The sequence below is a fragment of the Phragmites australis genome, chromosome 9 (genome assembly GCF_958298935.1).
Source record: "Phragmites australis chromosome 9, lpPhrAust1.1, whole genome shotgun sequence".
NCBI lineage: Eukaryota > Viridiplantae > Streptophyta > Magnoliopsida > Poales > Poaceae > Phragmites > Phragmites australis.
Genome location: NC_084929.1, coordinates 19681924 through 19694574, shown reverse-complemented (window position 1 = coordinate 19694574; position 12651 = coordinate 19681924). Strand labels below are relative to the sequence as shown.

At 40.7% G+C, this 12651-nt stretch overlaps 2 protein-coding genes across 2 annotated transcripts; both read right to left on the bottom strand.

The window, feature by feature from the left end:
* Positions 1-952: 952 nt before the first annotated feature.
* On the bottom strand, positions 953-4734 carry LOC133928743 (nicotinamide adenine dinucleotide transporter 1, chloroplastic-like). Its single transcript, XM_062375203.1, has 9 exons — positions 4322-4734; positions 4121-4216; positions 2841-2947; positions 2626-2674; positions 2443-2552; positions 2073-2167; positions 1887-1975; positions 1668-1762; positions 953-1534 (listed from the first exon to the last, which is right to left on the bottom strand). The coding sequence occupies exons 1-9, from the start codon at positions 4440-4442 to the stop codon at positions 1286-1288; spliced, it is 1011 nt and encodes a 336-aa protein (XP_062231187.1). The 5' UTR covers positions 4443-4734; the 3' UTR covers positions 953-1285.
* A 1782-nt stretch (positions 4735-6516) lies between these two features.
* Positions 6517-12406, bottom strand: LOC133928742 (uncharacterized). The gene is made up of 11 exons (XM_062375202.1): positions 12184-12406; positions 11347-11513; positions 10213-10894; positions 10042-10126; positions 9643-9730; positions 8575-8759; positions 8001-8133; positions 7745-7881; positions 7530-7604; positions 6872-6988; positions 6517-6777 (listed from the first exon to the last, which is right to left on the bottom strand). Exons 2-11 carry the CDS (start codon positions 11492-11494, stop codon positions 6736-6738), a joined length of 1692 nt encoding a protein of 563 aa, XP_062231186.1. The 5' UTR covers positions 11495-11513; positions 12184-12406; the 3' UTR covers positions 6517-6735.
* Between the last annotated feature and the right edge of the window lie 245 nt (positions 12407-12651).

Genomic DNA, 12651 nt, shown 5'->3' with positions numbered 1-12651 from the left:
TAGATGAAAGGAAAGTAAGGAGACGATATGACGTGAGAAATAACTCGTATTTTATACAGTAGAGATTAGCTTATAGCCCATACAAAAATGATTTACATCCAAATATGTACAAGAAACAGTATCAAGAACGACTGATAGATGCTCTCACTGTAATTAGATCAATGGGCTAGTGGATTGTGAATGAGGGAATGAGTGTGAGTAGATTCTTTCTTGTACTTTTCTAAGGAAGAGTGTGAGTTGATTCTAGTATGTTATATGTGAATTTTTACTATAAAAAATTATGGAGGTGTCACCCTGCATCAATACAAGTCCGCCATGTCCCTGTCACACTAAATTAAGATAGCCGTGCTAAAATCCGTACCTATATTTATTATCATCTGTGTTAATGACTTGTGGTCATCTATCACACTAAATTAGAATAACCCTACTAAAATCTGTAATCATGTATTTATTACCATCTATATCTATGACATGTCGGCTCAAGACACACATGCCATTGACACAGGCGCTGCAAATCCGGGATTAAGAAATTAGCTGGGATTGGATGGCCTAGCATGTTTGGATGTCATATCTGATCTAGGTGCCCATCCGGCAAAATTCTCTGTTCTCTCCACACAAAATATATTAATGCAACGGGAGCTTGTGCAGAGAGAAGAGAGAATGCCTGCCAGCTTGCTCCCCACGCTCGCAGCAGCTAGTGGAGCTGTTAGCGGGTTGCACGACAGCCTCCCCTAAGAATTGTGCAGCCCAAACAGAAGGAATGGCACAACTCGGTTACCGGGAACATGTTCTGCCGATTTAAACCTTTGCCCAATAAAATATAACTTAAACCTGAGCCTGTGATCCTGCAAATTTCAACAACAGCTCATTCACACGAACCAATAATTAGCAGTCAGACAGGCCACCACCAAATCTAGCAAAAACTCTGGCAAATCACCGCGATATATAAAGATTGACAAAGAATATAGCAATTATTGATTCAACCACATAAAATTCTTTTCTTTTCATCATCATCGACATCGGACAACGCACCCACCATTACCATATATTACCACATATACCTTCCAAAATGCATGCTACCGAATCTATTACATACACAAAGGCTAATACCTGCCTACACTATGCTTTAGACCTTTAGGTGGCAGCTACCAATTGCATATCCGAAGAAAAAATCTCTCTTTTACAAGAGTCGTCTGGTCGTCTGACTTGGTAAACGGCATTGCTGGATGGTTACCGGGTCCCTAATCTCCACTGGAAACATGGATTGGGTACAGGAGTTGTATGGTCAATGTTTCAGCGGCTGGATGTGCGGTTCGGGTTCAGGAGGGAACAGATCAAGAAGGAACCTGTGGATCATCTCAAAACTAGTGAAAGTTATTACTGCAGCGGGGGTTGTACGCAAGAGATTTGTGGCGCATCCTCGGTAGAAGCCAGCCACACCCTCTCTGTGATAAAGCTTTCTGATGCAGTCTATAACACCTTTGTATCTCATCTCCGAGTGTGCTCCCTGGTCTTGTAGCCTTGAACGAACAACCTGTATGATTAACAGAATGATGAAATCTAAGATATAACAGCAGGCGAATAAAGTAAATAGCACATTGTTCTGCCTTGGATCAGTGTATTCATTAACTTGAGTAAATCATAATTGCAGAGGACAGGCTTAGTACCTCATGAGGATACGTCAACGTTGATGCAGCTACTTTTGCCAGAGACGATGCAACAGCAACATCACCAAGACTCAATGCTTCAACAGTAGTATTATCTGTTAAAGCATCATACAGTCATTGGTGCAGAAACAAGGCACTCAATCTGGTCTCTACTATGTAGCAATTATGTGCATGCCTATAAAAGTGTGTGTGTGGAAGAAAATGGATTAAGAGTAATACCTCGCTCAGCCAGGTAAGCTTTGATCTTCTCGTATGCAGGGAACTGAATGGCAACATGACTGATACCAGCCAAGGCAGGGACGAGACCACTTTTGGAAAGAAAATATCAGCAATTATATCAAAACATAGAATCATGAAACAGTAAGTATTATTTATTTGCAAAAGTAGATTTTCATGGGAAGCTACCTGTATAGTCCACGGATGCCTTCCTCATGTGCTATTCTTCTCAAGGCAGCAAGTGTCCCTTTGTATGGAATTACCCCAGCTCTTATTCCTTGGGTCTATAAAAAGGAACATGTTGATGTATTGACAGGATTTCATATATCATCTTGGAATCACTACTTTTATGAACCAGTATGCAAGAATGGTATAAGAGCTTGTGGCATGCAAGTATAGATGCCACTAGGTGCAACACGTGAGTACACTATTAGATTTGGTCTTGAATTGGCAAGACATATTTACTGCTTTCAGGTTTGGCATGCATGTGTGTATGCCTTAATGCAAACTAGGAATAATGAAAGACTACTAGCAATTAAATTGTCTCGAGTCAGTATACCTGAAATCTTGTCTTGACAACCCAAAGTGGATTTGTTGCAATACTAGTTGCAGCTCCAGCACCTGAAGCAGCAATAACATTTGCCCCTAAAGAGAGTTGATGACTTCCATCTGCAAATATCAATGCACGATACCACTCAAAACCTATGCGGGCCAACCAGTCATAGAAAGGCAAAGCACTAACCATCAGGAGAAAGCAAGCTTTTAAGCTGCTCATACACAGTAAAGTAGACCTGCGCATTCATAAAGAAATTGTAAGCCCGTGAATATAGCCATTTGATGTTCGTGGTACATGTGTAATAGTTGGTCCACATACACATGCACGCAGAACAACTTGAGGTGTAATTACTATCTCTAAATACTATAAGTAGATCTGCAGATATAGGGGTAAATACTCACTGCCCAGTTAGGCAAGAGTGCCAGAACAGTCGGAGAAAGGCCGCGATACATTCCCCGAAAACCTTCCCGTTGAGCAATCTGTTGTAAGCTCCCAATAATTACACTACCTAGTAATGATAGAACAGATAACTCATATAATAAACCTTAGCTTTTCTAAGCCATTTTAATATGTAAGCAAGAAGCATATATTGATACAATAAAAGAGTTTTCAGACTAAAACAGAAGTATGCAGATAATAATGTTCTAAGCATCACAATTTTAGTTCCAAAGATGCAAATTTAACAGTAATAAGCAATGAAAAAGCACATAAACCATTAAACCAAGACATTTCCCATGTGTATAGATCTATGAGATCAGCTCCAGCCTAGTTATACTTGTGCTCTAGCATCCATGTCTGCATTCTTGCAGTTAAAACATTTTTGCATTTGTGGTATGCATGCTGGGCATAAGTTATAGGTAATCTAAGCTCAGCACGATTCAATCTACAATCTCAGAAACACTAGGCTTGGAAACTATAGAACTAACTGCATGTCTGCATATAAACAAGACACATTCAGCATCTAAAACAAAGAATAGGCACATACACTTAAAAGTCTAGTGTGTATTCTTCAAATTTGTCTATTTGCCGAGTTTTTCACGTGCATGAATGAATTCGTGCAACTACTATTAGTGCATATCTGCATGCTTTTTCACTCTCAACAAGCAAGGTTTTGTAAATTCACAACAGTGCCAGTTCAATACACTTGATGCCTCTCGTGTCCCTTATGCATGCAAACACTGATAAATTACATCCATGAAGGGCTCACAAGCGATCGTTACATACAACCAACCAATAGGAAGGCCAATCGTTACACAACCAACCAAAAGGAAGGCTATGGATAACATATCCGTCCAAACAAGCGATTCCAACCGTTAGGACATCTAAAAGCAGATCTTCCGTTATCAAAAGATTCTTGAATGGTCAAACTTAAACAAAGCTGTCTTCCGTTACTAAACATATTATCTTTAACCTCCATGAATCTCAAATGGTCCATGAGACATCGCAAAGTGAACCAAAGCACATAACTCATACTGGTTAACTACATGATATCTCCCTCCCTCATGCAGACAGTCTCCGTTCTCACTAGTGTATGCACCCCTGCGACAGTTCTCCTGCATCCTCAGCAGTCAGCATAACTCATCTATAACTCGCCGTTCCCAACAGGATCATGTGCTGTTCTAACTAAAGAGCAACGAGTTGAAGCAAAATTCACAAGAATTCCTCCAAGGAAATTGCTCACCTCCTATTGTGCCTGTGGCGAGCTTGGGCCAGCCGTGCACTTGGAACCTCGTCTTGATGACATCTAGCGGGCACACGAATGTCGCCGCCACCACACCTGCGCCCGATCCCCGAACCAAATTCAACATTTCAGACACAATCCCCTAAACGGAACAAACCACTAGGCCGAAATGGTTAGAACCCCAGCGCAGCGTCAAGTTACCGGCGGAGGCGCCCGCGACGGCGTGGCACAAAAGGCCGCGGGCGGAGGTGGCGCCGTTGTGGTGGTGCTGCGACGAGGACGCGGACGGCGGCACCGGCGAGGTCGCGAGGTCCCCGGGCATCTCGCTCGCCGAGCTCCCCTCCCCGATCTGCAACTCGGCCGCACGGCGCTACAACTAGGGTATGGGGCTCCCCTCCACCTCACGTAGAGAAGCACGCACCCACCGCGTCGGTCGGCACCCGATCGCGTTGGCCGCCGGCGGCCGGCTAGGGTTAGGGTTTGGGATCTGAGGCGGGAGGGGAGGGCGTTGGGGGCGTGGTATTTGTAAGCTCGCTTCGCCTCTCGCCCTCTCCCTCGCTGCTTCGTTTCCGTCGTCAAGACATCCTCGCGCCTGCGCTCCGTTCTCTTTTTTCTCCCTCCTCTTCGTCGGAGGCGAGAGGAACGTGCCCGTCCGGCTGGGCCCGAGCCGGAATGCCACCAGTCACTGGCCTGCGGGCCCAAAGTGTTTGTGGGCTGGATGCCTCGCCGGCGTGCACGTGTGGCCACCGTGGCTGACGGTGGGCCCGAGTGGGCAGTGACCCACTGAGCCTCCACGACCTGTGTCTTTGTGTGGCAGGAGGCGTGTACAACGGTGGTCTCCGAAATAAGTGTCGTTTCGATATGATACGTTTGTAAAATACAAGTTTGATTAGTAATATTTTTAATATGTTAATAAGATATAGTAAAATATGTTATTATAAAAATATTTTTTAGATAAATCTATCTATATTATTTAAATATTCAAACTTAATACATAAAAAATAATTTATAACCAAATTTGAAACAATGAATCACACAAAATCCAAAACAACACTCCGACTGAATTAATTCCTAACCGTGCCACTACCATATGGGTCATGATGATCTAATGGTAGGTGGTAGGCTGGGGAAGCAAAATGTATAGAATCATGTCCTATGAAAAATTTTGTCTCATGTAATGATATGTATTCACTTCCTCTCTTTCTTTTTTAGCGTAGTCATTAGATTACAGGATAAATAGTATAGATAATGTCTCATAAGGATTTTTCTAAATAAAAATCTATAAATTTGCTTTCTTAAGCTGATGGTCTCATCGGCCGGGCCCACGGCGATGTCTGGTCGCCGCTCGCCGCTAACCGGTGACGCGGTGGATCAGGGACCGTTCGCTGGCACGAAGTGGAATCAAGTGGGCGGTAGAGATGGGTCCCGGGGACCACGGCGCCGATAGATGGATATTTCCTTTTCTGGCTTTTCTTTCTTCCACGATCCCCGCCAAGAGGCGAGAGGATAAGAAGCAATTTCGTTTTCACATCTGCACTCTTGCACATTTACGCATTAGGATGCGTTTTATGTCATTTAGGATCCGTTTGGAAATAAACATTTGATCTTAGTTCAAATCTAAAGATTACTAGGCAATCTCGCTCTTCCAAACAGGCGCGGAGGAACAAAACGAAGTGAATCCAATCTCAGTAAGCAAGATTGCAACAGGCAACAACAACAAATTTGATTCTTGGATGCAAAGATGGGGAAGCGTGGTCCCCGCCAAGAGGCGAGAGGATAAGAAGCAATTTCGTTTTCACATCTGCACTCTTGCACATTTCCCATCGCGGAAAGATGGGAAAGAAATAATAACGACCTCTCCTTTCTAATGATTCCCAAATGCTCCACCTTTCCGCATCTTATAAATTGCTGGTACTGGTAATGCCACGATGGATGAAAGGAGACAGTAGGGTTATGAAATCCTACTGTCTCCGTCTCTGTCTCCTCTAATTAAGAAATCCTAGCTTTGTAAGCTGAGATCACTTTCCTTTTGGAGAAACTCAGGTGCTCAGATTCATCCAAACTAGCAGCTCTTTGGTGGAAAACTGCCAAACAGCTCTTTTGTACGCATAAATTTGAAGAGCGAGATCGCATCGTGAATTTGTGTCACTGTCAAATTAAGTTTCTGTAATTCAAACAGGTTGAAAATAGAGTGAAAACAATTGTCGAACTTTATTTCCCCAGTCTTCAGCACAGAACGTACAGGACTATGTTCAGATGTGGTAAGGTTCTCTGTGACAAGAAATAGCTTAATTCGATGAATAGAAGGAACCTTCACTGGGAATTAAGGGAAGACAACGCAAAAAGAAGTAAACGTTCATGAAACTTCTTGTCATGCTTCGTGGGCAACAAAAGGGTTGAAATTTCAACTGGTACCGATTGTAATCAACCTGAATGTGACACAGCAGGAAAGAAAGTCTGAAGCAGGTAGTAAACTAGTAATATTTACACGGGTAACAAGTAGCAGCACTAGCTTCTGAGATCAGCTATGATGTCCGAGAACTGTGAAAGGTTAAGAACAGTTAGGTTCCTTACGGAGTTATGGTAATAGCCTACGCAACTTATGCAAACCTATTCTAGAAACACAATAGCCTACGCCCGCTATTCACTCGGGAAACCTGTGAGAGAGAGATAAATGTATCACTTGATGCCCAGGAGTATCACATAAAACAGCGGAATTATTATCGTCAGCTGTTTAGACTGAGAACTTACAATGTGAGACTTCCATTCCACTTTGCATCCCTCAGAGACACCAAACTGAGGTTGCCTCCCGACATGTTCATGGAATATATGTATAAGGACCACAGCATCAAGAGCAGCATACTCTTTCTACAAAACAGAAGCATCCGGAACTTCTATTTTTAGCAATGGAACTTAACAACAGGACATCTTACCAAATACTTACAGTTTTGCAATTTTAGACTAATGCTTCTCACGGGATAAGCATAACTTAAGATCAAACAGAAAATATTAATTGCACATGATAATAAGGCAAGACAACCCAAGAGTGTCAGTGTGTGGTTTGTTAAAAAGGTAGTACCTGACAAGCTTATCTGTGTTTCCAGCAAAAAGCTTATGTAGCTTATTGAATGTACTGTCTCAAGTTGCACTGTCTCACAGTTATAGGTTTAAACCATACTTTTCATCTCTTCATGTAAAACCAAATAAGAAAGCCTAAAAAATACTAAAATAGTACCTTAAGACATCTTGAGGAAAACTTTGTGAATGTGCATTAAGGACTAATATAAACCTAACTGTGTCCAAATAATGAGAAATTGATCAGTCGTACCAACGAATGGGTTTCTAACTCCCATAAGAATTCTGCAGAACTGCTTTCAAGAGCAAGAAAAGTTGAACAAGGATAACAGACCTGATTCTGGCTGAGTGGCCGCAGCTCCCAGTTGCTATTCCGCCGTGCCTTGTTCAGACCAGCTCCTAATATTTTCTGACAGCATTTGGAATACATAAACATGGGAGTGCTAGAGAAAATGTCATAAGCTCTACTTAACTAGGAAATGTCAAAAGTAGGCGGATGACAGTCAAGCGTGACATATTTGTTGATTTTGTTCCATGATGATTGCATACCTTTGACAATCCAGAGAGACCACCAGTAGCTCCTTCGAACAGCTTCTGGATATCAAGCAACATATCGTAGGACTGGAAACATTCCAATTGCCCATATGACTGTGCTAGTTGATGCAGATCGCATTGAACATCATAGCCTTTGGTTTGCAATGGGAAAAAGGTAGGTTACTCCTTGTCTAAAAAATGCACAAGAAGGAAAAGCTCATTTTTTAAAAGAAAAGGTAGCACATGGGAAAGAGGACTAAATATAATATACCCAGCTTTAGTATATTAGAAGAACACATAATTCGCATGAAGCAGCTGTCCAATGCTTTTGGATCATCTTCATACAGCTTAATCAGATCAAAGATGAAGGCTTTCTTATCTGATGCAATTTGTATTATTGAGACCTGACAACAGAGCTGAAATCAGCCAACAGAAGAACTGATATGCAAATATATAAGAATGGAAAACTTCTGGCAGGGGGCATAAAAATATCATGGAAACCTAATGATAAAATAGTGGTTTCAAAAGAGTAAAGGTTTGAAATAATTAGCACCCACAGACACATGATCAACTACAACACAACAAATGATATGGAGAAGTGAACAACGACTAAACCGCCTACATATTCATATAATACACCCAAATCAATCATTTAGCCTATTTTAATCAGCCATACCTTTTGAGCAAAAACAGTAAGTTGGTATTTTTATTCAAACATACAGCCCATACCACTTATCTATAACATCACACCCTAAGCTTACAATAAATTAGAAAAGGGATTATAATTATAGCAGAAGTAAGCAAACGTGGACATTTACACCAATTCAAATTAAGATTTTACTTACCTTATTAGGTTTGATATTTTTCTCAAAATTAGGTTTCCACTCGCAATCCATGCCAATAATTTTACAACCTTCAATATAACTTGTCGCATTAAGCAGTCCATCGATCTCATCAACCCAGACAATTTCTTCTGAACCCAATGTCTTCAGATCTAAGTACTCAGATCCACAAAAGATCTCCTCTCGAACTGCCACATACATAATTAATATACATCATGAATAGAAATGAAATTACTGGAACAAAGCCAGTACTAGTAAAACACGCTAACATTTTCTAAATGTGCTACTCATATCAGGTCAAATAAAGTAGGGTGAGACTACACAAGGGAATGCCAAGAAAAATGCATTAAACAAATTAGCGTTTGAATGTTAGATCAACAGAATCAATGACTCCATTCCCACCTCACACTATCCCATTCATTCATGAGCCAGAGAGTCCTGATGGGATTCATCAACTTGTATTATCCAAAAACAAATAAGATGAATAAAATTCATCGACCTCCTTTCAGTAACATGTATGGTAACTTTGTACCCACCCCATCAGCTTGCATTTTCTCTACTCTTCCAAGATTGGTGCTGTTTCGTCATTTCTTGTAGCAATAAAATTTCTAAAAAAATTTTTGTACTTTTATACAGCTATTAAAACTAGTTAAGATTAATCAAATAGTCAGTGTGTATTGCCAGGTTTCTGTTGCTAAGTCATCTACGAATCAACCTCGCCAGATAATGTAAAAGCAGTGTCAAGTGTCAATTAGCCCTTGATTCCTGTGAACTGTTAACAAGCCGGATATATGCAGTAACCATCTCCATGATAAATTTCTTTGCAGTTGGATTTCATTAGACAACCCGAATTCTGAAATTCAACCAGAAAGTCATTTAACTTGATCATTCTGGTGGATGTCCTAATGAGATGTGAGTTGAGTGGACTTTAACAGGTAATGCAAGCATAAAGGAGTGGTCCTATAGCATAAGCTACCTGTTTATCACTGTAACGAGAAATGACTAGTAAATAAACAGAATATAACTCTGTAACTTAACGACAGAACACTAACACGATGGGCGTTAGCTTACCCAAAGAATCGACATAACCTTCTAGAGAATATCGCTGGCAAAGCTCATCAACCTTCTCCATATAACCAGCTTCCATGGCTAAATATACCTACACCAGAAGATGTGCTAAATTATTTTTCTTTTATGACTCACAAGGACTGTAAGCAAGTAATATAGTCGTTATACAGTAGATAGGGATAGGATTCCTAAAAACTATCATATATGCCCAATGCATAATAGAAAAAGATTCATTCTCCTAGCCACTTCATATGAATAAAAGAAGTAAGGGCATATAGATTCACGTGCCTTATATGAGATGAACCTGTCGTTCTATTGAAGGAAATACATTTGTTGTCTGGTACATCTAGAAAAATTAAACATAACCATAATGTTGATTCTGCCAATGTGGATGCATATTACCAGGAATTCCATGAGTTTTGTTTCCTTCTTCGCTCGAACTTCTGCAATATCCCAGCACCCTTTTTCTGCCAACTTCTTCACTAAACTGCCAACGAAAAAGTTTTCACGGTTATAAAAGAATGGTAAACAACACATCACTAAGGACTTTAAACTAAGTAACAGGACAGTCACCTCTCTTTATACAAAAAGTTAACATCTGGGAACTCTTCTGTAAGGTCATGTTCTTTCACCAACTTGTTTGCACTCTTTAGCATTTTCATATTTAGATACTTTTCAATGATGAAACATATCATTTCCTTGCCCATGAAAGTTGCACACTCCTCTGCTACCTCGAATTGATTACTTTCAATCAATTTTATGAGAAAAGACTCATCACAACACTGGATGGAAAAACGTGTTATCATAGCCACAGCAGCCACATAGGATTCTGATTCCATAAAGCATTTTACATATTGTTTGAGATGTTCTCTTGCTTTCACTAGATCTTCGTCATCCAACTCTGAACCATACAAAGCGTGAGCCATGTCTCTCAATTGAACATCAAATGTCTCAAGAAGCTTTACTAGTATACGGTTCTCATGGGGTACAACAGAAGCAAGGATATCAAGAACAAGTCGTGCAGCAAGATGCTTTGCCTCAAAGAAATCTTTCTGTACATATTCCACAGATTTCAAATGCCTTAATGAAGATGTCAACATATGGCTGAACCCTTCAGCATAAGTTTTCCCCAGCAAAGGTGCGATGTACATGCATTGAACAACATAGGTGAATGGGCCTGGCTGAGGAGCATTATGCAGTGCCATTTTTACCAGCTGTTGACCAATCCGGAACTTTGAGGATGCTTTGTGGGTACCTGAATACGTTATAAAAGGTCAGAGCCTCAGTTTTATGGATCAGTATAACCATAGCATAGAAAAAAGGTACATAAACTAGAAGATCAAGGATTATATTGACACTGAAGTATTTAAACTGTAGAGACGAGAGAACTAAAAAAAATCATTTGTGCATACGCACAAAATGTTTGAAAACGCAAGTAGTTCAAGAGCCTGTGTGTGCCATAAGTCAAATTTGAAACCATATTGTGATGATAAAAAGTTTAACTCATCCCATAGTTACAGATTTCATAGGCACTAATAAGGACAAAACAGTAGTTATCAATGAAATGGGATGATTATCTCCTGTCACAAGTTCTTTTAGAAGATCTGCTATGAGAATTTACAGTGAAACAAACTAGTTGCAACTGAGATTCCAACATATGAATAAATGTGGAAGTCCCAGAAATATGGAATTTGTTTGCAGGCATACCATAAACGTAGCAGTGCTTCAAGAGACACATAAAAGTGACTGCAGGAACATGTGACAGATCAGAAAATGCATGTAGACATATGGAGCACCCCACATTGTGCTGATTGGTTTCAGAGCCTTCCTGAGTAACTTCTTTAAAACAATCCATACTTCAAAGCATGCTTAGCCTGTGTAGCAAAGCACAAATTCAGAATCACAACTTTCTTTCCATGAATGAAAAAGCAGAGACATTCATATGGTTCATGAGTTCAATTAATTTGATAGAAAATGGTAGTTACAGATATTCTACTGTGAATCTGTGATCCTCTTATAAGAGAACAAACAAACAGTATTCTGTTAACATCTGTTCCTCTTGTATGCTTGAAGTTTCTCCAGCAAGCTGTTGCGTTTGTTTTGGAGGATTCAAATAGTTGATATTGGTAGATTCTCTCCGTCTAGAATCTCAATTGTTCAAGCATAACACGCCTAAGCCTAATGCATTGCACAGAAGAGTGTGCTCATGAGGTCAGGTTCAACCATTCTGATGGCTCCTACTACAGTATTCAGCATCGACAATAGTTTGCAGCGCCATGTTACCCTTTCGCTCTTACTGTCTCCAGAACATAGGAGACGAAGAAAAGAAGAAACGCAAAACTATCATAAAACTAGAAAAATTGGGGCATGAAGCGCGCGACTACACATTTGATTCCTCAAGCAACCCCCAAACCAATAAACAAAGAGGATTAATCGCGAAGAAAGGAAGAGACTTTCCTTTCTAACCCCGGAGAATTGCGCAGAAAGAACGCATAATAATTTCTCCCGTGAACAGAGAAAATGAGACAAGAAAATTGCGTATACCTTCAACGATTCCGGTCAAACTCGTCCTTCCCGGCTTCCCCCAATCTTTTGGATTTCTGGTACGAACGGATGCTAGGGCTTGTGGCTTTGGGAGAGGAGATGGTGAGTTGAAGGGGGCACGTGACCGAGAGCAGGGCCCACGCGGCTTGATCAGGTTTCCATTCTCGGCTCGGCTCTCCGCTCGACTTGTTCTCCCCTGCTCACCTACTCATTCTGCCCCTGCTCACCTATCCTGTCTGGCAATGTAGAGGCCTCCAGAAATTTTTTTAATATATTTTTTAATATTTTGAAGAATGCATGTCCGTTTAAAAAAATTGCATACGTACACTACCGTCACACGTTCAATGAGTGAGAATAAAATCATGCATGTTGAACGGACAAGAACTTATGAGCCTAACGCTCAATGCATTAAATAACCAAAGAGACCAAGATCTCGCTTGCTAAATGGGCGATATGATAATTGTTTTT